We start from the raw sequence: 25589 nt of genomic DNA on the forward strand, positions 1-25589 counted from the left end.
GTGATTCCGTCATCCTGCAAAACTCAAAAGACCTTTCTCACTCAAAATCAAGTTAGCGGAATGAGCATTGCTCATGTTCGAGAATACAAGACTTATGTATTTTTTTGTATGGCTTTCACAATCTTCGAAAAATCTGTGTTTTATCCTTCTTCGTATGTTGAAAATGCTTCAGCAAACCTGCATATAGGTAGAGTACCTTCCAATGAACAACTTTGCAGTTCGGAGTTTCTGCACAGGAACAACCCTTCTATGAGTTTTGGATAGAAGTCAGTTTTGACTCCAGTTGACTTGTCTGACTTGCAGAGTACCAAACTAATGTGACTTGCAGAGGTTGTTAACTTGAAGAACTTGATTGCTTTATGGAACTTGCAGAACTTCAACTTGATAGACTTCTTGAATCTGATTGATTGTGTGTGACCTGAAGTTTGTGATGACTTGGCTAATTAGAGCTTAAGTGATTAAGCTTGGTAGCTTAATCAACAGACAACGGCGAAAATCGTGAGGGGAGTCGTTTTTCAACCAACAGCGGATTTTTCGCGACGTCTTCTGATACCACGAAAATGTAAAGAAGCTTTAAGCTTCTTAAAGCTTAAGCTAAGCTTCTTAAGCTTTAAATTTTAAAGCTTGGAAGAGATGAAAATGATGACTTATCTCTCTGTTTTTCACGACTTGATGAAGAAGATGTAGGAGTGGTCCTCCGCCTCTGAAGACCGGTCCCTCGCAGTTTGATGATGGAAACAGGGGTTCTTGATCGCCAGGAATCTGTCTGTATCGACGGTTCGCGATGAGATTGACCGTAGAGCCCGATCGTTCCAGGAGCTCCGCCTTCGCACAAGATGGGTAGCGATTGGAAGCTCTTAATCTCAGCTTCGCTCTGATACCACTGGTACACAGATCGGATGTTGTACGCTCGCGTAATGAATGCCGAAAGGTCCCCAAGAACAATAGAACTCTACTTTTTGCACAAATTACAAGATAAAAAGCATGAACGACAAAAGCAAGAGACCAATTGGGTGCAATCTCCCCCCATGCCTTGTGTGAGCACTCCACAAAACATGTATTTTATGTATTATTCATCTTCAAGCTCAAATAATAGCTCAAATTATAAAATAGCAAGCTTTTAGCTTTTGAGTTTGCTTTAACACAAAATAAGAATAAAGCTAATGGACAGTGCCCAAAAAGTCTGGCACGCCCAATACAATGTCCAAATAAAAATAACATAATCGTACATCCATGCACATACAAAATAATAATAAATATCCGACGCCTTAATAAATAAGCGTGACAAAATATAAACACCATGCTTAAGGTATGCGCCCATCAAAATATAATCCATAAATCGAATACTCGCTATCCTCAAATGCTTTTCTCCGCCACTACTGCTATCTCTACACAGCAACTGAAGCATTCACAATCGTTAATAAAATAATATAATTAAACCGACGAAAGTGAATACCTAGCAGTCTTCAACTACATAAATAAATCAACTGGTTAGAAATAAATCATAACCTTAATTTATTACGAGTGCGCACTCTAAACTCATAAACGTTTATTAATTTAATATGCATTTTGCAGAATCACTCGCTATGGAATCACCCATGTACACACTAAATTAATGAAACGCCCGAACAAGGCAAGCGTCCCCATCAACTTCTCGCATAAAGAATCCACTTTGTGTATGAGCCTTGGCCATCAAAGTTTACGGAATCCACCGTAAAACCTCACGAATTCCACCGTTAAATATGTCTCCCAGCATCAAAGGATACCCATACATACATGTATCCTCACATGCATATGGAAGATATATATACGATAAGATAGAAGACACGTGCACTCAAACATACACATACAACCATACATATATACATGTATACTTTGATATACATGTGTATGAACCATGGGCTCAATTGATATTTAATGATATTTGTGGAGAAACAATCCCAATCTATCCAATATTTAAAACCAAATGTATAAAAGAGGATAAGCAATCGTTCACAATGCTATATAATTTTAAAATTTTTTCAAGTATATATTTGTGTTCTCTTATAATAGTTCATGAAGGCAAGCCCCTTGTGATTCCATCACCTTGTTTAAAAATGAATCAACAATCTGTTCGCACCTAAGTCTGGTCAATGTAAAGAGATTGACGAGACAATGCGCGTCAAAGAGACAAATTGGGCTCTATATGGAAAAGGCAGAGGTGAACAGATCCCAACATTACGCTTCTTCATCAGCACTCTATTTCGCCTGTTCCACATATGTTTAACCACCAACGCTGTCACCGTGTTCCAACGCGCGCGCATGTTTTTTAAATTGAGTATAAAAGCCGGATGTGGCTAATGGCTTGTGGCCCAAGGCCTGGCAACTCATGTAAATAGACTTTTACTACTGTTTTCAATATAGTTCAAATACCACGTTACAAAACATTATGCTGTCTGTCGAACACGATACTTATCGCAAGATAAAACTGACCGTTATACAAGACTACGAATGACACAGAGCCATGTCGCACTGGCGTTAGTAGGGAGTCGGGACAGTGGACAATGGCATTTCATCTGCGTTCGGCTAGCCTTGCGGTCGCACCTAGGGTCCGTGCATTTATGCAAGCACAGAACGACAGACAGGCGCCTGATTACAGGGCTGGGATGGGGGACGGAGCGAACCGACCATTCCAGGAACCAATGAGAATCATATTTGCGCTTAACCTACAAACCCTGCGTCAGGAATACCCTTTCTCGCAAGGGTTTGTAGAGTTCGCCACCCCTCACTACCGCCCGGTGCGACCCAGCTCTTACAGAAACGATCATGATGTTTGTTATATGGCAGTACCGTAAACACGTGAACCTCCTCTCATTCGAGGATTGTCTAGAACGCGTGAAGCAGCATTTTACAAAAGAATCTTGGTAATTTAAGGGATGAAAAAGTAGCTAAAAACCGGTACACATTCGTGTATATTGACCATTTGAAAAGCACGCCCGACGAAAATGGTTGACATTGCTAGCTCTACTCTCACAGGCAGCCACCAAAGGAAGCTGATGAATGATTCACGAAGTGCCTTGTGGGTTTTGCTTTAACCGTACAAAATGTGTTAGCTATCCGTACGCAGGGTGCAATGGGTGCACCTGGCAAATGAGACTGACTCATTCTGGCTGCTCAATTCAAGAGCAGCCACACCATCAACAAGTAGCTTGTGGTAGTATTGTACACGATATGTATAAGATGATTATGTGCCATATATCCTGATCTGGTTGAAATTGAACCGATCCAGAAAGGGTGTTCAAACACGTAGTCGGCCCTCTTATAATGCAGAAGAGAATGCTTCCGCATTCTTATATTTCCACCATACATGTAACCAGCATTCAGGATCAGGAAGTGTGACAAGGATGGAAAAACTCGTGCTGTAATGCTTCCTTAGCACTTATCCTCTTCTGGGGATTAACTTGCAAACACTTGTCAATCAAGTCGTAGAGAGAAGAGGGTGTGGAAGCCAAGATATCAGATCTCTTCACATTTTTTTGACACCATAAATCCACAGAGACAGGCTCCACCTTGCTCGTTAATAGATCCTGCAAGGCACATTTGGTTTCAGGAACTTACACAGACAGCCAACACTGCAGCATTTGCTTGTTCAATATTCTATTTGAGAACAGATTTCGGCAACTAGAAAATCCATACAGTGAAGGCAGCAGATTCTAAAACACCAAACATGCCAAAAGCAACTGATGTTCAAGAGGGCAGGGGCTACCTTTGGTAGGCTAGCCTCTCGTTGGTGCTCCTTTGCCAAACTTACAATTGCATCACTGCCAACAAACTGTGCAATATCCAGCAGTGACCTAGTGAGATAAAACCAGATTGTGTCAGATTGCTTGCCTCTCAAAACATCAACATGAAATACTAAAGCGCTAAGAAGACAAGCAAAGCCTTTCTTACTGTTCAGGATTGCTGGAGGATGAGAAAGGTGGCTTTCCAAGCAGGAGCTGAAACAGACTAACTCCAGCTGACCAGATGTCAATTTTTTCAGACTGATAAAGAGACTTCAGCAGGACCTGCAGCAAAGTGCTTGCATGTTACAAGTAATCACAAGTATCCAAAAACAAACTTCACATTGAAAAGAGAGCCTTTGCACAGTTTGGAAAAAGCCCTGGACTCTCTATCTGACTTACTTCAGGTGCACGATAGCCTTTTGTCCCAGCACATGGCCCTTCCTTCCTTACTTTATGAATTCCTGCACAAGAACAAGTGTTAATCACATATTTGCAGCTAATCCCAGCCAACAAGGTTGGTAGATGCAGACTTTAATTCAAATTCTCCAAAGCACTAATCTCTACAACCTCCAGTTTTGGAAATGCGCCCGGCAATTGGTTTATTGAGGTCGAAAAATTTTGAGGCATGCGATGTGCTTCTTTGATGTGGGCCCTCATCCACAGCCTTTTGATGCTTCCTCTTTGGTGGAGCAGCAATTCTCTTCTTCTGAGAACTTGATAACGAAGCAACTTGAGGCTGCGGGCTTTGTTGATTTTTATGCACAAGCTCCCAGAGTTCACGTCTACCAAATCTGGGAAGTGTCAGGTCTGCATACTGCAGTTCACCCGTTTGATGTATTCTTTCTGCATCTCTCAAAGCAGTCTGTCAAGCAGTAAATCATCTTTACTTTAAAAAAGTCCTCAAACTTTCCTTTTGATCATAAAAGATGGTTACAAACCTAGAAACTTAGTTAGACCTAGTTAAATCGAAGTCTTACTGCAGACAATGGTCTTAGTCCTTTACAAGGTGTAGCCGCAACCTTGCTTGATAGCAATCGTCCACTTTCTGGTGAAATTCTATGAGCAGAGAACTTTGGAGAGCTGTGCAAAGAAAAGTCGAGACCAGGATCGAGTGCACCAGATCTCCTCCGGTGTTGCTTCGGAGTGACATCAACCAGATGCCATGGCTGAGGCAAAGATGAGTTTGTAACTTGGTTGCTTTGTCTCATATCACGAGTTGGAGTTCCAGATGGAGTAGAACTTCTTTCTTGCCAGTGGCCTGGCTCTGGTTGTTTCTTTCCAAGTTTGCTTAATGACTGCCTCTCTGGTGTAGACTTGGCATCTAGAATCAGGCCTTTATCCAGTTGCACTGAGCTGTGCTCCTTTGCCTGAAGTTTGTTAGTCTCAGAATCCATTTGAGGATGCATTGCACTCACCAAATTCTTCCTTGACTTTGTTGCTGTGTGCCAAATACATAAAGAGGATGAACTTAGCATAAGACACTGCAGACTTTAAAAAAGTAAATTTTGCTCCCAACTCTTCATTCAGCTTGTGTTCGACCAAATGAACAATCAAACATTGTGGTCAACTGTAATGGTACGTTGATATCTGAGATTCATTTTTGGGCACCTTAGGCTAGTTGTAGACTGCCTATTTTTTGGGCATCCCACCACCATATCTTTCAGCCTCATATAGTGCTCCACTTGTGTTAATAAAGAGACACCTCCGTATCTCTCATTGGTGTTAAGTGCATTGTTCGCCAAAGTGGTTGAAAAGGTTCTAAGCCCTAAAGTCTTAACATTCCCATGTGACTCAATGATGGGGCTCACAAGCAAGAGATGGCCATGCAGAAAACGTATTGACGCCAACCTTGAAAGCCAAAATCTAGATGCAAATGTCTATGACAAGCTTGAAATGCTCCAAGAAACCACCGGTCTAAAAAGTAGTCTCAAAGAAATCAACGATCATGATAGAAATTTCGAATGCCTAACCAGATATCTTGAGCTCAAGAAGATATGGACAACCTATACTAGATATTGAATAGTTACGGGAATGAGAGAAGCTTAGAAATAAGCTCCTATGGCTGAAAGTCCTCAACTAATAGACCTGTAAAAGGCACCCAGCTGTCCAAAAGAACAAGAAGATGGAAGCTTTTCCCAAGGCAAAAGGAATGATCTCCAACTGTGATGAGTTGCAAAACAGCCTAAAATTTAGATGTTGCCAACTGGCTCTCCTCTTGGGCATGTAAGAACGTGCACATACTCCACTAAAGGAAGATGTAACAAGGCTCGACTCTTGGCACGCCCTACCTTAAAGATTGGTCTGAATTCAAAAGGTCAAACAAACCTAGCCAATGAAAGGCCGGCCACACCTTCTCTCCCTCCGTGTGGATTGCTTCGCCGCTATGCACTCACATAGCATCATCGCCCACTTCTGTACACATCACAAAGATACCTTCAGCCTGCTGTGTTTTGCCTTCCTTTAGCCTTCTCCTCAGCAGGAGATATCAAAACACAGGTGTGGCAACAGCCATCTACCACCCAACACAGTCATCATCATCAAATAGCAGGTCGTCAGGATGTCATCACGAACACAGCCCTGTTCCAGGTGGTCATCATCAACAAGAGGCTGTTTACATCAAAACGCAAAGTTGTAGCTGATGACATCAGCCTTTGAAGTGTTTTCTTTTCAAGTATCGAGAACGCAAATCGGTATGGCAAGATTGCGTGGACCGCGAGTTGGATTGAGACCGCAAGGACTGCCACAAAGACTGATGAGACCGAGAGAATCCTTGCGAAGACCGCGGAGTTCGGGAAAATCGTCACAAAGACCGGCAGCCTTGGGAGGATCGCAAGGATTGACACAAAAACTATCATAATTGTGACGCGGATCAAGATGCAAACCTTCCTCTGATTCCCCTCCCCCTTCGATATTAGAGACATCATTACCTGGTCTCTCACTCATGGCCCCACAAAGCTCATGTGCCCATTCTTCCAACCCAATCCTCGACTAGAATCTGGATGGAACAAACTTTCCATATGGTCGTGCAAAATCAAGGCCATCCTTGATACCTTTGACCTTTGGTACTTCGTCACACTCTCTCATCCTCAATTTACTATGGATCCTTGTTCAAGTGCTCACCAAGCTATGCAGCCGATTGGGATAGGTTTAACTCAAAGCCCGTCCCTTTGTCTCCTCAACTACAAGCTGCTGTCCTTGTTCACATTCGCCACATTTGCACAATTGACAGGATCTAGACTCGGCTATCTCCTTTATACCAAGTCAACACAGTCAACACATTCACTCATTGGATGACTCTTGAGATGAAGCTTCGACAAATCTCTGTCGTAAATTCACCCACCATGAAGGAAACACCAACAAGATGGAGGAGATTTGTGATGACAACTTCCCTCACCCAAGTATAAAGACTTCTATACAAGCCTTATATCAAAGAGGCAAAATACAATTATCAAGGAGAAGTCAGTATTGATGATCTTGGAGCAAGATGCAAGGCACAAGGAAATAGGTTGTGGAGAAGGCACTGCTAGCTGCTGTCCCATCAAGGAATGGAGAAAAGCGAAAGGAAAGAAAGAGACAAAAGAAGCAAGTTGACAAACAGAAGACAAGGATAAGAAGAAGAGTTATCTCAAGTGTCCTCACCATGGGAAGACTACTCATCCTGAGGAGAATGTTGGAAGAAGTACCCTCACCTTCAACCTATTGAAGGAAGGAGGCAACAAGTCTAAGGCTACACGAGCCACAATGACAAAATCTATTTTCATACACTTATATGAGGTGGAGGACACCACATTGGTTTCTTCTTCATTGGAAAAGCCTCAGCTTGTAGATCGCAATGCCTCAAGTCACATGATTTTCAAACATGATCAGCTCCAAGATCTCCATGATAATGATAGAGGGAGTTCTATCACCATCAATGATAATCCTATAGTGCATGCTCGAGGCATGGGCACCACTCATCTTCTTTCGTATCATTGAGATACCCATGCAACCATTGAAGTCCTATATGTACTAGATTTGGGCTTCAGCATTCTATCCCTTTATTGCCTCACTCAGCTTGGCACTCCAGTTACCTTCACATAAGAAGTTATTCTAGTCATCTCAACTTCAACTCTCTTTGACAAGCTACATGTCCTATTCTGGTAGTAGAGGGGGTGCTAGACTTTTTTACTCAACTTCCATCACTTTGGCCAAGTTATGTTAGGAGAAAGTGACATAGGGCACCTATGCCTAAACAAACTTCACATCAAGCTACAACCCCTCGGAGCTTGTCCACACAAAGTCGTGACCAAAGGTGCAAGAGGCTTCACACCCTCCTTCACAAGAAAGACCAAAGGTACTGAAGGCTTCGCACCCTCCTTCACAAGATCAAGACCACTCTATCACTAATCTTCAATGGTTTCATGAGCTTATGGAGGAACTGAAAGTTATTTCTTTTTTTGACCCCACCAATGGACCTTGGAGATCAATCCGTCTTCAGCAAAACATCAATTAGTTCAATTTTTTGGAGGATAGGGAGATCACTACCATCCAAGAGGCTCACTCGCATGAGACTCGATGTACTACTTTGCAAGAGGAGCTGGATTTCTCTGAGAGGAATCATACATGGTCGTTGGTTCCATGCCCCTCCAAGAAAAAGATCATTGGTGTGAAGTGGGTCCACAAGACCAAGTATTTGACTTATGGGTCCTTTAACAAATAAGGCAAGGCTTGTTACCAAATCTTTTGCCCATAAGCCACACTTGGATTATGCAAAGGCATTTGCTCTAACTGTTCTGATGTCTACCATTCACATGGTCTTACATTTAGCACCCATCATCATTGGCAAGTGTATTCGATGGACCTCAAATCAACCTTCTATTAGCGATATGATCATCCCCCCAGACAGGAATTCGAGAGCAGTCGCCTGCAGTTTGGTTACAGTTCAGGCAGTTCGCATTAATCGTGGGCAGACAGGTGCCACGTGGGCCATGGCAGTGCATGGCAGGTTTGCACATGCAGGAGCAGTCGCACAGGTGCCACGTCAACAGTCGGGGAGTTAGCCTATTCTTCCAAGCAGTCAGCCAGTAATTACTCGCTGACCTATCCTATTTCTTTGGGCTATTTATGTCAGCCCAACCCACACACTTGATCATTCATTCTGATCATAGATTTCCAATGTTGATCGTGGATTTGTGTGCAGTCTTCGACATTCACAACCTAGGGAGATCATAAAGGTGGAGATTGGCAAACACATACTCTACACCCGTGTGCATATCTACTTCCCTTGTTCAGCATTTCTTCATTGCAGATCTTCGATGTTCTTTTGTCTGTTTCTCTCTCTTCTCTCCGTGTTCACCCTATCTCTCAATCTTGGTCATACACTTCTGCACCGCTGCATTTTGACATAGTATTAGAGCAACGTAAAAGGATAGACTAATCATGGGCAGATCTGAAGGGGAGATTTCAAGGACACAAGGCTGCGTTTTCAGCGTATGAGGGCAAGGGGGAGGACTCCACATCAACACAAGGCTAAGGCCAGCATAGGCATGCAGGAAAGTAGCAAAATTGCTGAAGTTGCAGCTGATTTTTGCTGTTCAAGAAGGAGAAAAGTTGTGTTTTGAGCCTTCAACTGCAGATTTTACCTTTTCATCACCTCTGGTGAGTGAAGAAGGAGCAGGACAACCAGAGAACAGCCCTAGCAAGCTGCCTTTGCACAATCGAAGGGGGCTGCTTTTGTGTTTTTACAAGCATTGAAGGTGAAGATGTCTTCTAAGGCCAACACAAAGTTTTAGGTGATCACGGATCAAAAGGTACCCATCCTACCAGCTCTTCCATCAAATCAAAAGCTCGATGGTGAAAACTACTGCATTCGGCACAATATGATGCTTGCCATATTGGAGTCCTATGATTTGGCTAAGCTTGTGACGCTATCGACCATCCTTCATCAAGAGATGAGTCCAAACTTTCTACAATAGACCATTTGGAGTTGGCCAAGGTCCAAGCACATTGGAACAAACTAAATGCCCGCATCCATTCATTTCTCTTTCTTTCATACACTATAACCGTGATCGCCCATATAAAGCACCTAACAGTGGCTAGGGAAATATGATTGGAGCTTGATCAAATGTACAACAAAATGATCATTATGAAACGTGTCTCTTTGGAGGTGCAGATGAGGACCTTGAACATCGACAAATTGTCTTATATACAGGGTTGCTCCCTCAACTGCCTTCCTCCACTTGGATGTGGTTAAAGCATCAATCCCTAGGGCTTCTAATGTTGCGTTGATGACCCCACATGCTCGTGAGTGGATTGTCGACAATGGTGCCTCTTGGCACATGACTCCTTCTGCAGCAAGTGTTACCCATTTGCGGCCTTCGAATGGGCAAATTCTCATTGGCGATAGCTCTTTTGTTCCTATTTAAGGGAGTGGTAACATGTAGCTTATTTCAAATGGGCAAGGTAGTGCCCATACTTCACAGGTGCTTGGGTTACCATAAGCTTTCAATACAAAAGATTTGTGGTGTTGGCCTCTAGTTGAGTTTGACAAGGAATCCTTTTGAATTCTTGTTCATGGATTGAGACAAGTGCTTACTTCCGATTACGAGAAGAATGTAGTCTACAAGCTACAGTCTCCTTTTAACTTGACTTCTCTTTTTACCTCTCAAAAATAGTCTGAGCTATGGCATGCATTTGGCCACCTCAATTATGATTACCTTCAAAAGGCGTCTACGGGACAGCTTGTTCGAAGTATACCGCACATTGTGGTAAGCTAGCAACTGTGTGTATCTTGCATTCGTGGAAAATACCATTGTGATGCCATTGCCAACAAGGCTTCAAGGCCGTCTACGACGCCCTTGAAGCTTGTTTCTATAGACTTGTGGACCTATAGAGTCTCTTAAGGAAAACTTGTATTTCATGTTGATTGTGGACAATTTTAGTAACATGACATGGGTTTTTTTTTTTACAGCTGAAGTCGAAGGATTTCTCCCACTTCAAGGATTGGTTGCTCTATGAGAAGAACTGATCAAGCCCGAAACCAAAGACATTACGATTGGGTAAGGCAAGAAATTTTGTTTCTAATGAGCTTGTAGGTTTTGCTAGTATCCACCGAGAGTTTGCAAACACAAACACACCTCAAGAAAATGGCATATTGAAGCAAAAGAACTAAAGTGAGATTAAGATGGCTTGCACCATGATGGAGTATAGATAGACACCCACTATCTCTAGGCCGATGTTGTGGCTACTACAATCCACGTCCTAAATCGATCCCCCACTTCAACCATTGTTGGTATGACACCTTATGAAGCATATTTTGGGTCTAACCCTAATATTCCTTATTTAAGGGTTTTTGGATGTGACACCTATGCCCACATCTTAAAGACACAATGTGATAAATTTGAAGCGGCATTCCAAAGACAAGCGTCTATGGGCTACAACTCACAATCGCACGGTCTACTAATTATATAATCTTGTTAAGCGAGATTGTAAACGCCCCGAACAACGTAGTATGCTTAACAATTATGATATTCGCTTGTTTTCGAGATTTAATATAAAAGAAAATGAACACTTAAAGCTGAAAATGAAAATTACTCACAAAATTACAGCCATGAAAATGTAACAGTAATGGGGACAAGATTGAGGGTTGAAGATGGGCAACCACCCCCCGAAGGAATGTATTTTTGCTCAACCCAAGTCCCTTAGGGAAGAGCTCAGTAACAATCAACCTAAGAGTGAGAAGAAGTAATTCTCACTCTCACAAGATCATGCAAAGATGTACAAACACACATGCATTATCTATTATGCAATGATAAGAACTGATTTCTTTACAGTATGAGAGAAGAAAGAGGGGAAATCAGCATTTCTCCATCGTTGATCAACAGTACATGGATAGGGCTTGCTTCTTGTTGCTAAAATGGAAGAAAGAGCTCGAGAAGGAGATACTGTAATGAATTTACAAGCTTGTTGTCCTGTAAAACAGCAGTGATAGAAGAGGAAATATGGAGGAATTTGATAATGGAGAAGTGGGGGATGATGATGGGGATGGATGGGGCCAATTTTTGGCTATATGTGGGTGTTGTATATGAGTTTACAGCAAAGAAAAATGATGCTGAATGAAGAAAAACGAGCTCTTATTTATAGAAGAGGGAAGAGCTAGTACAAAAGGGAAAAGTGAAGTAGCACAAGACAAGTGTCCAGCCACATGTTATGAGATGTGACAAGTGGTGGGACACTTGGAAACTTGTGTGACAAGTGTCTTGACACTTGTCTCTTCTCTATGGCCTTCCTTTTTGGGCTGAATATTGTCAAGAATAGAAACAACCAAATTTAGTAAGCACAGTCAAAGTTCAGAATTTACTATTTTTAGAATGACATCCCTATTTTTTAAGACTAGCATTTTTAGGCTAATTCGAGGCTCCTAAAATTTAGGGACCCCCCAATATGGGTGTCATATGAAAGCTTTTTCCGTGTACATCGCAAAAACGGTATCAAAATCTTCATGTGACTTTCCTATGCAAAGAAATGTGCAGTTGAAGCTTTCAACCCACACATGCACACTGTACAAGCATTTCATCATCATGCCATCTTGTTGATTGTAACTGTTTGTTCTGGCAGATCTAACCCACACTTCAAGGCATCAATCCTTTCAGTGTGCGAGTCTAACCCTGATATGCGTGAGTTCTGGTCACAGGCGCCCAATCAGGCCATATAGGTAGAAGTGTGAACTATCTTTTCTCTAACCCACCGCATGGGTCTACCATAACCTGTGACCACTCATCAGTGGCCAGCTCCAATGCACTTTTCTTTATATCTAATTAGTGCAAAGGAAACAATTTTTTATTAAATCATTATATAGACAAATTAGTGAAAAATGATACAAATTCTGTTTCTATAGAGTTGTGACAGCCCTCTGGCTTTTATTCAGCTGTCCTCAGCTAAAAAGCTTCTTGATATGGCTGAAGAATGTCTAGGTAATCCTTCATGAATTTTTCATCTACCCACTGTGCATCTGTTGTGGGTAGATTCTTGAATTTTAGTAAGAATTTTCGTGTCACAAGGCTACTTCTCGTGGTTCGATCTTGTTTACAAAGATGCTTCCACAAGTTTTACTACTGCAGCATTCCTAATCCCTCAACCTTATGCCTCGTCTAGGATCTGAGAGAAAATGTTAGTGATATAATCATCCTCTAGACAAGCATTCAAGAGCAATCACCTACTCTTTGGTCGCAATTTAGGTAGTTCCCATCACTCGTGGGAAATTGAACAGGTGCCACACAGCAAGACAAGGCAAGTTCACATGTGCAAAAGTAATCAGACAAGCAATCAGCCTATGTTTCCAAGCAATGGGCTTGTTTTTTATGCAATCAACCAATAATTACTAACCAACCTTTCCTATTTCTTTGGGCTTCTTTATGTCAACCCAATCCACACACTTGATCATTCATTCTGATCACAAATTTATAAATGTTGATCGTGGATTTGTGTGTAATCTTCAACATTCACAACCTAGGCAGATCATCGAGGTTGAGATATCCAAACATATGCACATAATGTGCGTGTACATATTTACTTTTCTTATTTAGCATTCCTTCCTTGTAGACCCTCCCTCCCTTCCCCCATCTCTAGCCCAAAATAGGGCACATCACTTCTCTCTCCTACTTGGGCTTGCCATGGTAGCAGTGTTTGGGCCTACCTTCGTTCCAAGGGCTCTCTCTCTCTCTCTCTCTCTCTCTCTCTCTCTCTCATATACTTTTGCACCACTGCACTCTAAAAATTACCACTCTTTTAGAGGAAAAACGTTTCATCATCCATAGCTCAAAATTCAAGAGAATAATACTCAAGCTATATTGCTTATCTGTAAGCCAACGCATAGGGCTACAAAAAGCATATTAATAACTACTCTCTTCAAAATCGATACATTTAGGTGCACATCAAAGGCATCAATTTGCAATATCTACAAGGCGTAGCTTGCACACACCAATCTTGATAAAAACACTTCTATCTTTTCATAGTCTTTGTTATGTTATTAAGCTATGTTGATTGGTTTTTTGCCAACTTTAGGGCACCCATTCGTGCTAGCATTGTCACCAACATTGTTAACCACAACTGCTCCATCAATTGTTTGATTCTACAACATAACTAACAATGATTTTTCTGCTCATACTACCTATGTGGAAAGAATGTGAAAATCCCACAAGGATCCTCTCAATAGTAATTGTACCATATATCAACAAAGATTCTAGTTAAAACTTGAGCCCTAAAGATACACTAGAGAAGTTGCACTCAATCCTCAATTAGAGGCAAATACCCACAAGAACTCCATGTCTTGCAAGTCAGTTTTAATAAAAGCACTTATATCTCATAACAATCTTCGTCATCTTCTAAGCTACATCAATTACCTTGAAGCCAAATTCAAGGCATCCATTTAGCCTAACATCGTTACCAATATTGACAATTACAACTAATGCACCGACTATTTGGTTCAACAAAGTAGCTAACAATAATGGCCATACTATCTATAGGACTCAAGATTGAATTGAAGAGAGACAGTCTCCATTTTGCAAGCATTAGTAAAAAGTGGAAAGTTTAAAGCTCTAAGAGTTGCCACTAATTTCCTTCAATTGAGCTTAAGGAACTGTCACAAGAGACTTTCACATGTAATTCTTATGGAGTATCAAAGTCCACCCAATGTTGATGTGTGCTTATCAAACCAATTTTTTGCAAAGAGGCATCATGTAAGGTCATGATAACTAAACCCTAAACCCATCAAGATGCTCTCTTCAGAATTGTCTAATGTCTATTTTTCTTGTTTAAAGTTGCCCTACTTGATCATCACCCAAAGCCAAACACCCATCGAGACTGCTCCTAGGACACTATCTTTTGGGTATGACTTGATAATCACTGTTCTTTAGGCTACTGGCCCTAAGATTACCACACTTGACCAGCATTTTTGGATACTCTCCTCAAGTTGTCCACTTTCTAAGTCCATCCAATGAAAACATATTTTAGCTGCCCTTATGGCCTTAACATAGCTCTATTATGACAACCAACTTGAGTGACTCTACCACTTGGTTGCCTTGCATAAACGACTTCCTCCAACCTACATGCATACAACAATCAAATAAAAGAAAAGAGAAGAAAAAGGAAAAACTCACATTCACGACACATCACTTCTCTACCTTGCTAAGTAAAGGCTCTAACATTACCATGGAGTGGAAAGCTACCTCAACTACCTTTACATGAACATCCAATTGAAAATGAGGGCATAAACTTTGTCTATAGAGCCATAGTGAGACAACAATCAGAATCAAACATAGCAGCCAAAAACGTTTAGAAACAAAACATAAGTTTCTTTCAAGAGGGGGTAAAATAAGAAATATGGGTTTTTTTATGTAGGGAATTTTAATAGTTTTGACTAGGGAAAGAGGTTCTAAATCCCTATGGAACTCTCTCTTAAACAAAAAATGACCAATTAAGCTTAAGTGATAATAGAATCAATTGAAAATAATATATTACATATCCATGATCCATTATTGACTTGTCACTTATGTCAAAGTTAAAGCTACACTATGGTTTAAAACTCAAACATTATGATTCATACATATCATACAAAGAAATTTGAAATTAACATGTAAATAGCCTATTTACAATATGGACTAAGTCGAGTTGCAACATCATGATTCTCATTAACAAACCGACAAAATGTCAAAATTGAGAATGAATCATAATATATCATAAATAACTCATAAATGAGACTAAAGTGGTATAATATTCAACTCTCAAGACAAGAATAGATACTAGATTGACAAAATCCAATAACTAAATAAAAACACGAAAAATTAGTCTCTCGTCCGAAATCTTAAGTCCTCGCAAGTCATTACACATCATCATCATCATGTTTCGTACTTTAAGAAACGTTTTGTAAGTTTCAAATTCAAAGAAACGTGTTTCTTAGCTGCTATGGAATCAAACTCCACCCACGAGTACCAAGGCAAGAGAAAACTCATACCCACCACACTAAATTACATATGCCCCCATATTTGTATACTCCTTTACTCTAGTAGCATGCCATACCAAACCTATTTAAAAGTGAAATAAATGCATTGAGCTAGACCATCACATCCCTTGAGCTTCCAATCATTTTATGTATATCTGCCAAAAAAATGTAGAGCAAGGGAAGCAAAGAGACATTGCTAATATAGACTGCAATGAAAACAAAGAACAAAAAAGAAAACTGCAAGAACACAAAAACTCAAAGAGAATAGACTCAGGAAATGAAATCCATATATCAAGACTAAAGAATAGTGCAATGGCATAGGCCAAGTGTGTAGCCAACAAAGTGCAGCAATCTCCCTCTCTCCACAAGACAACAAGCATATCCTAAAAATGTATCTGTGATTTGATGATTGAAGAGATGGAATTGCCAATACATAGGCAAATAATTAAAATATTATGACCAATCAACTAGCATTTGAAGGCATCACAAATGCAATCGGCTAGCCTATAGTGAACAATTTCAAGAACGAAGTGCATTCCAATTTGGAGCCTTGGCACCCATACGAAAGACTCTCAAACCCAAAAAATGAACTCCATTAACACCTCTCAAATCATGGGTGATTATTACAATAGAATGTGCAATGATAAAGACTTCCATCATGTGAACTCAAACTAGGAGCAAAGACTGCTCTCTGCACAAAAAGCAACCTATCATGAACCTCGAAGTCAATCCAACTTTAAGAGTTTAAACTATGAAACTTCAACAATGTATGTGGGAAGCTACAATTTGGGCCCACTAAATTGGATGCTAGGAAAAGGTCATTATCTAAGTCCACTACACCTACACGTAAGGCTATCATGCCCCACCACAACCACACTCTCTCTCACACTCTCTAGCACTAGAGAATCATCAAGAATGCTAAGACCATTAGGGCTATAAGGCAAAAGAGAAGACCTTCATGGCCTTCACCTTCACCTGCACCGAAGAAGCGAAAGCCTTCACGCCTTGGACGTTGCCTTTGCTAGAGAGCCTAAGTCAAAGTGGGAATTGGAAGACAATGGTGACTCATTAAAGGAGTCTTTACTCTTCTTATCCTTCCATTGTGCTAATAGTTCCTTACAAAGATACCCCTTCTTGCCACAATGGTAACACTCAACTTTCTTATAAATGTCCAAGGATGTAGCACTTAATACCAATTGTGAATACATATGTCAATACAATCCCTTTGGAAAGATACATGACCAACATTGTACCTCCCAAATAATTAAACACCTTTTGTATTTGCCATAACATCATTGTACAAAATGTGTCGAATAATGAAAGGACTACACGACCTTATAGTTCAAAATTGAACCAAAAGTTGGCATTGGCCAACAATATACAACAACTATAGACAAGGGTTGGAACCTACATGTTCAATGTTTTGCAGCTCCTACAACAATTTGTATTTCAGTCATAATACCCATATCAACAGCTTTTAAAGCATCGAGATTTCAGCTAAGGCAACAGTACTGCTCCAAGAAGAAAAGAAGTGTGTTGACAGCCCGTAAAACTAGAAGCAAAAAACATCAGGTGCTGCCAAACTCCACAACAGCAGAGGGCACCAACCTCCTAGAGCCACGCAAAACAAAAGATGGGGCCATGGACAGCCACAAAATTGCAACACGTCAACCACAAAGAGCCAAAAACGAGCCATCCTAGAGCATGATGTAAAAGATGCAAGCACAAGCAACCACAATCAGCTCCTTATTACATTAATCCACCTAACATGACCCATTGAAAGAAGAAATTTGAGAATCCAAGGAAGGAGGCAACAAGGTCAAGAATACAACAAGAAGAGAATAAAACCGCCACTTCTCGCTTGATAAAACAACAAATACTATGAATCAACCAGCTAAAGAAAGAATTTTGCCAATGTAATGTGCCACCCATCGTCGATCCGAGCACGTTTTTAACGGTCCATCAAGAAACAAATCTAAGCAACGCCGCCCGCACTCCCATGGAATGTTACGGGGTTTGCTACCTAAGGTTTCTCGAGTCTGCCTCGCAACGAAACGTTTGCGGCCAAACCCACTAGGACCGACTTGAAATTAGGGTTGCTAGAGGATGAGGTCTCTTGACAGCATTCTAACGTCAGGACTTGGATATCCCACTTTATGCAGAGGTGTCCAAGCTGAAGCAAACCCACGCCGCACTTGGTTCAAAGAAAATGGGAACCAAGGGGAATGCACCACTTAACCTCTCTCCCATAGGGCATAGTCCCATTCCAGTCCCCTAAAACGATATAAATCGACATGACCGTAGAGCCTTGTGAGAAGCCTCCCAGTTCTCTGGGACCACCCTTCCTAGGACGGACCTGTCAAGGGTTCCGCCTACCCACTTCCCTCGTTAGGCATTCTTTAGTTATCTAATTAGATCCTATCACATTTATGTGTGGCATTTAAAATCAGCTTCCTTAATTAAGCCTTTTAGGAAATAGGGTTCATTCGCGTAACTTATAGCACTGACACGAAAATAGTTTAAATAGGTTCCTTGGAAGTAAACTTTATATTAGCATCTTAACTGAGGTACAAATCTTGCCCGAAAAGGACGATTTCTGCAATCTGTGAGAATGCGTCTTATTTCCTCCAAGTTTCCACCCTTGTACTAGTAACAAGGTCTCCAAAATCTATCTTGATTCACGCAAATCGTTTGAGTAGGATCTGGAGACAGGGAATTTACAATCAAAGCTTCCCTGGCATCCAAGCATCCTCCTATGTTCAAAGCAACCTGCGGAGAGACCTCTCGTGTCGGATTCGGTCCGCATTCCTAAATTTACAAGCACAAACAATGGTGAAGGCAAGTGCTCAAGCATCTGCTAAGATGAAGTTTCCCTCTTTGAGTGCTTAACGTTCACCCTTCTTGGATCTTTCTTGCCTTGGCAACAATTGCCATGACCTTCTGAGGGATAAAGAATACCCTTGTTCTGACCTCATTCCTATGTGATAAGAGCGAGCAATTACGGCATTGGATTTATATTCATTAGTCTTTGGATGGTAGCGGCCCTAATTTGCTAGCCTTTAGTCCAATATTCTTTGGGGATACAACACCCCCCCCCTTTTCCTTTTTCCAATTGGTCTAGACTCTCTGGTTTGGCAAGGTGCTAAGAAGTAAAGAGACTCTATTCCTGTCACTCATTACTCTAGAAATCCCATTCTCAGCATCATGCCCTCTAAGAATTCCTAGTATGTGCTGTCATATGCCTTCTAAAGTCAAGGAGCACAACAAAGTCCTCGTTCCTAGATTGAGCCAAAGTTGTGGACTCCCAAAAAGTAAAGATGTTGTCCAAGCTGTTGCACTCTTAAACAAAACTTGTCTAGGTGGGGTGCATAATACCTCACATCAATGAGTCCTCATTGCCTCCTCCGTGAAGAAGGAACTGATCTCCTTTAATGAATGCAAATTCCAGTGTGTCCCATGAACAAGGTATTGTACGAACTTCTATCGCAAAGGGCTCTTACAATAGGTCCAAGTCCAAGCGATCGTAGCTCAGAGCCAGCGACATGAATGTGGCATCTAAGAGTCTGAGGCAAACAATGACGTCATCCCCTGTGTCTTCGGCGAGATCTACGGCCAGTGACAAAAACAATTTCCGCTCATAGGAGGGTCTAAGGCCTGTGGGGGTGGTTGAGGTTTTACAGAACTAGAAAGTTTGACAACAGATCGTTGCGGACTCGGTTGTTCTTGAGATTGCGGTTAGTCACTTGCCCAACAGGTTGGGACAAGTGGACTACGAATGGGGCATCACTACTTGCAGATGCGGCCTCCTGAGTCTTGTTTGAGTTGCATAGGACTGGTTCATCACGGCCAATTGTAGGATAGAGACCAATGAGTGGTTTACTTGTTTCAAGGTCAACCTATGATTGTGACAATAGCTTGACTTATTTACATTTAAACCCTAAATAAGTCAAATTAAACTTTAGCCTTACGTATCATATAGGGTTTCATCTATCGAACTGCCTCAAGCAATTAAGTTTAGCAATCCACATGTGCATCTTAAATCTTCTTTTAAGATGAATCCCTAGTAGTGCAACTGAAATTGTCCATGATTTCACGCAATCTAAATGCGAGTCTTTCCTAAGTTGATGATGCAATGCGAAGCTTCTATTCTTGGGAGTTCATTTCAATGCACTTATGCAAATCATAAATAGTGACTTGTATTTTTCTTTGAGTGAGGAACATGAATCATCATGCCTAATGCAAATGGGAGCTACTTCTCTTTAAAGGTCTATAGAAGCCTAATACTTGGCCTAGTATTGCAACAACCCATAAATACTTAATCATTTCGTGGCAACTCATGATCATCATAGACTTGATTCAAGCCTTTACCCCTGCCTTTCCAATTATGCAAATTTCGCAATGCAAAAGTATGATTTCTTTCTAATGATGACTATGCTTTACCATCCCATTGATTCACGCTTGATTGGACCTTACTTCGCTTGGAAGGCATTGTACAGTTTGGCCTTTTCTTCGCGGATACGCACGCAACCTACAAAGGGTTTGACTCCTCACGAGGGGGGAAACAGTAATGGGGATGGGACCCCTCTCAAAGAGGAGAGGGGGGAAGAGAGGAAGCTTGAAAACTTCCAAGGGGATCTCTCTCTCTCTCTCTCTCTCTCTCCAACAGCAAGGGAAAATAATGATAATAATGCCCTCCTTCTCTCGCCTAAGGGAGGGATTTTATAGTAGTATTGGGAGAGGAAGGGGAATGGCGTGGCATGGAGCCGCCCCCCCCCCCCCCCTTATCTCCATGAGGGCGACCAAGTGGACAGCCGCCATGTAGGATATGGTGGAGGGGGAGGGAAGGGATAATGGTGTGCTCGTCGTCTTACTACAGCTCCCTGTCATCTTCATCCTCTTCACCTACGTGTTCAGCTCCCCCCTGTTGCCTTATCATGCCGTCATCACGGCCGTTATCCACAACAGCCCCCCCTCCGTCCGCCAACTAGCAGCATAACAAGGGGGGGCGTTTTTTTTTTTTTTTTTTTATCTTTCATTAATTTATAAAGGGGGGAGAGTCTAACGGCAATGTGTTACAGCAAAACAGTGAACTCTGCAGCAAAATTGTCACCTCTAGCCTTTCATGGAAGAGCAAAGTAGCCAAAGTAACAACTTAAGTAAGCATAGTCTATGCAATCAAACACGGCATACTGGAGCTTGTAAATGCTAGGAATAACAAGCAATCACCGCACTAGGTTGATCTACAACCAAGGACATCACATGATAAATGAAGCTCTGGGCCACGAGATTCAAGAGCAAAGCATAGCTCTTACTAAGGTAAGGTCACAACATGTTAGTGAGAATATGAACTATATGAAAGAATGAGCAACTCCTAGATCTCAAAGAAATGATAATCCTATCGATAAACCTTTCTAAATTCTAGCAAGTACCTTTATTGCAAATTTTACCAACCACTACGAAACCAGCAAGAAGCTTCTATTTGGTATAGGGATGGTGTTATTTGAATTAGGAATCAATCACCTTCACATCCTCTCGGACAGTTACCAGTAAAAAGTATAAATGAAACGTGTGTTAGTAGATTTTGCGGATCGCCCATATTCTTGGGAACTAGATATGAGTTGAACTCCAGCACTCACATCACACCCTCAACCCTCGAGAGAGAGAGGCCGAAGCAGGATTCATTATCTTAAGAGTAAACACTGGAGCAAGATTGGCAACAAGAGGATCAATCATAAGAGAGTCCTAGAAAAGGTGAGCTATATGCACCCACGAAAGGAGGAATGTAAGGGTCCCTACCATGGTGCCAAGGGCGCTTGATAGCTACTACCTCAAGGTTAGTAGTCCAAGTCTTCATTGTACAAGCTCACAGAAGCTACAAAACCCTGATTATCAGGTTAAGTTCACAACTCCTTGAATGATTAGCAAACAGTCCTCATGTTGCATACGGCCACTTGTAAGATAATGGTCATTACGAAAAGTTACTATTAATTCTATAACAATTTGTAAAATGCAGACAGACTTGGGAGACAGATACTCTGCATCTCCCAAAAGCCAAGGCAGCCTGTAAGTGTATGCACCCATCTGTTGCAGCCTCTAAGACTTAAAACATGCAAAAGCAACAACAGAACAGTATAACCATGCTTGAGAGACCAAAAAAAACAGTAAAAAGGAGCTTCATAGCATACAACTCACCAGCCGATGTTCGTTTTGGTACAACCTGCACATAACCACTATGGCAAATGAGCAAGCCATATGAAACATAAGAACAACTTTAAAAACTCGTGAGGGTTTTGCTTTTTATCTCAAATCAAAGATCACACATTAAAGTATATTTATGTGAGATGCCATGTGACATCATTCTTTCTAGTTTATGCGCAATATTAAGTACAATTTCCTGGACAATCCTAGCATACGATATGTGATAACGGAAGCTAGCCCCAAAAAGTACCAAATGAGCTTACCGTAGCCAGATTGAAATCCACGAGCCAACCACACTGCTTTCGACGGGAGAATAAGAAGTTTCCTGGCTTTACATCCCTATGTACCACCCCCTATACATAGTCAAAAATATCAAACAATCCTTGATGTTAGCTTTGAGCAGAACATAGTGCGCATTGAAGCACAGAAGATATTGGCAAGATTCCAGTTTCCAGAATTCAATTCCTCTACCTTCCCATGTAAATATGCAAGTGCCTTGAATAGAGTAAATCCATACCGTTGCAACTCTGAAATAGATATTTCCTTCTTTAATACCTACAAAGAAGCAAAATAAAATTTAATCGTATCACAAACCGCATTTACTCTAATTTTAGCCACACAAGTCTTTTATAGAAGTGCTTGCCTCTGGCTTCTCATGCTCAATATACTCAAGTATAAGACATTGTCGGCCAGACTCCTCAAGAACACCTATACAACGAGGTATGAAATTTTGTCCTCTGCAAAGATTATCACGTCAAATCTACGTACTGAATGGTATAATAAAACTAAGAATCCACCGTGTTCAAAATGGCTTATCAAAAGTAACAAGAACCTCACCCGTACTTTTGTAGCACCTTGATTTCATTAAGGACATACTTGAATGAGGTTTTCTCAAAGGGACCTAGATTTTGCAGCAATGAGCAAACCTCATGCATTTTAGCATTGGAAAAGATTGCCTTTCCTTTAACAAACTAAAGAATCTAGTACCATTTCAATTTGAAACAAGAAGAGAACTTACACTTAATGGCTAAAACCACACCATCTGCTTTTCGCATTGCTTTATACACGATACCATAGCCACCTGCTTTGTTTGCATGAAGTCCAAACATCAAGACCGTAGTTTAATAGATGCTTCTACAAACAGCATTCATTTGTCGTAACTTAAGACCAATCTTAGCAGAGCCAATATCCAGTAATTTAATGACATGGCTTGGATAAAGCTTTTGTTTTTCAGAGCCATCTAAAACAGAGGTTCAGCTCATATTTTGCAAATACAAACCTGACCCTTCCACTGCTTCCACGGCAAAACCTTTGAATGATGGAAGCTTGGTTTCAGAAACCTACAAAGCAGCCGAAATGGTATCAGAATTATCAAAATTGAGCACCCAAAGCAATGGATGCTCTACTTAAAATGGAGACTACAAGATGGAATCTTTTTTCAGAAGATAGCACAATTAGACAATACTGACACATCATATAAACAAAACACAACATACTTGTTTTGATCCAGTTTGGATTTCAGCAGGCATGGTACTAACAACTGAAGGTGCAGAGATTACAGCCTGACTTCTTCCACTGCTTGCTTTCATGATTTTACCTAGTCTGTTTACATTTCTGACAGTTTCAGTTTTCTGCTTAAGCTGTACCTTTCCCTTTCCCTTTGCCTTTCTCGATCTCAACACAACAGAGTCACCACCTTTGTCATCTTTGGCATCACCCTGATTCATTTCTAGCATCTGAAGATCCGGCTGCTTTGTTCCTATTGCATTCCCTGTTCCATGTTTAGGTCTGGAGATACAAGCAGTAGCTCCTTTGGTAATTGTGTCAATGGCCTGAAAAGATGCACATTCAGTTTGCACCTCAGAAGGCTTGGCACAAGTCACAGGTGGTTTACTAATACTATCCTTGGGCTTTCCTCCACTAGCTTGATTTGCCAAAGTCATCACGCCATTTGATTCAATTCCGGATATGGCATCATGAGACATTTCATGTTTACGTTCAGTAGCCAGCATGACTTCTTCAACATGTTCACCTAGCACTGCAACTTCCTTGTCTGGATTAGAATTCATATTCTTTGACCATTCCATGCCTGATGGAAGGCACACTGAAGAACATGCTCCTCTATTGTTTTCCAAAAGTTTCCGATCCTGAGGCTCAGGATCTAAATTTGCTGTTTCCATCTTTAAACGTGTTGAAGTGCAAGACCCCTTCTCCTGTTGATAAGAAGAGAAATCTGGTTCTAGCATTTCAACTGCATATGTACCACCTACCTCATCTGGCTCCAGCTCTTCATCTGTATCTGGCACATACTTTTCACGCAAGTCTGTAGTGACTGTGACATTGGACTTTTGCTTCTCATCACCACTAGCAGCATCTGTGCCTGAAGCGTTGCAAAGTAGGAACTGTGATGTTTCTCTTCTTTCTGGTAATACAAAGAGTCTTCCCCTGTGGCTCTCCAGTATGACTGCACATTGATCATCAACCCCTGCCTTCATTGTTTCGGGGGACATAAAAGCATCTGTTCTCAATCCAGGGGGAGGTACTGCTGTGAGAGCACTGTGATTATGTACGGTTTCAATGGACAGACACTGTCGCTTGTTGGAAATCAATAAGGTACCTCTCCTGATTCTCTTCCTGTAGTAATGTCTAGAGGAAAGGTTAGCAGGCATTGAACCTGCTTTTCCACTCAAATCTTCCAGTACAATTTCATGCTGAGAAACTTGTGAAGCGCCTTGGCCTTCAAAGGTACTATAAACCGGAGCCTCCAGGACTCCTTTGCCAGGTTCCAGTGGATGTAGTGTCTTAGGACAAAAGAGGGAGGCACGGGAAATAAATGCTTCCTGGACATTGGCATGAGCTCCCGAGGGCAAGCCTTGCCAAACGAAAGCCATTGAAGGCGCGGCATATCGTTCTTTAACTCCTTCAAAGATCTGGAAGACAAGATCAGAGAAAGTAACTAGCCCGCATCTGCCGAGGCAAAGCGGAGAAAGTGGAAGTCTGCATAGTGACTCAATCTCTGCGGACGTCAAGCTAAAAAGACGACACTGCTCTGAAAGTTGGGAAGGAGTACAGGATTGCCCGTTCCGCAACAGCAAACCAACGAGCAGCCAGACTTTATCCCCTATCACCAAAATCTCTTCGTGCAGGCTCATTGTGTAGCTTGAATTGATCGTCTAACTGCAGACCTTGCTGACAGCGCATACGGCTGACGGTTAGAAATTACAAAACTGGTCCTTGGAGAGGCTGAACGTGAGCCAGAGCAATTCATCGCCGCGTTTCATGTTGCACGAGAACCTGTTTCAGCTCACAAACAGAGAGTGCGGACCTCATTCTTTCTGAGAAAATACATTCGACTGGACCGTTAGTGGTCCTAGGCGGGCCGATCTGCGGGCACAGTGAGGAAAGCACGCTCCCCTGATGAGGCAGGAAACGAATGAAAGGGATGCAAGAAGCTCTTGCAAGAGAGGTCGTGGTTAAAGGATGGCTATGGAGCTTCTTCTGCCACGGTAGACAGGCACGGCAATTGCGTGATGAGCAGCGAATGTGAAAGAACCAGATTGAAAAAAATGGCGGGAGCTGGCTCCGACCGTCCGATTCGGCAAAACCACGATTGTCTTCGGCCAAATAATGTGGCTGTCGACTGGAAGTGA

At 41.6% G+C, this 25589-nt stretch overlaps 1 protein-coding gene across 1 annotated transcript; it reads right to left on the bottom strand.

Moving 5' to 3' along the window:
• Nucleotides 1-2448: 2448 nt before the first annotated feature.
• On the bottom strand, nt 2449-25589 carry LOC148033229 (Protein kinase superfamily protein). Its single transcript, XM_087681124.1, has 14 exons — nt 23436-25589; nt 23219-23279; nt 22958-23020; nt 22777-22840; nt 22583-22676; nt 22411-22494; nt 22203-22292; nt 21934-21958; nt 4742-5202; nt 4332-4626; nt 4164-4225; nt 3931-4046; nt 3746-3833; nt 2449-3566 (listed from the first exon to the last, which is right to left on the bottom strand). The coding sequence occupies exons 1-14, from the start codon at nt 25089-25091 to the stop codon at nt 3366-3368; spliced, it is 3360 nt and encodes a 1119-aa protein (XP_087537250.1). The 5' UTR covers nt 25092-25589; the 3' UTR covers nt 2449-3365.

The sequence above is a fragment of the Lygodium microphyllum genome, chromosome 7, assembly GCF_053477565.2.
Source record: "Lygodium microphyllum isolate KBCC chromosome 7, Lygodium_microphyllum_v1.1.10, whole genome shotgun sequence".
Lineage (NCBI taxonomy): Eukaryota > Viridiplantae > Streptophyta > Polypodiopsida > Schizaeales > Lygodiaceae > Lygodium > Lygodium microphyllum.

Coding starts and splice junctions, on each gene's coding strand:
- LOC148033229 (XM_087681124.1), bottom strand. CDS start 25,091: ATGAGCCTGCACGAAGAGATTTTGGTGATAGGGGATAAAGTCTGGCTG. Junction 22,677..22,776: donor AAGGTGCTACAAAAGTACGG/GTGAGGTTCTTG, acceptor TAATCTTTGCAG/AGGACAAAATTTCATACCTC. Junction 22,293..22,410: donor TTGCATATTTACATGGGAAG/GTAGAGGAATTG, acceptor GACTATGTATAG/GGGGTGGTACATAGGGATGT.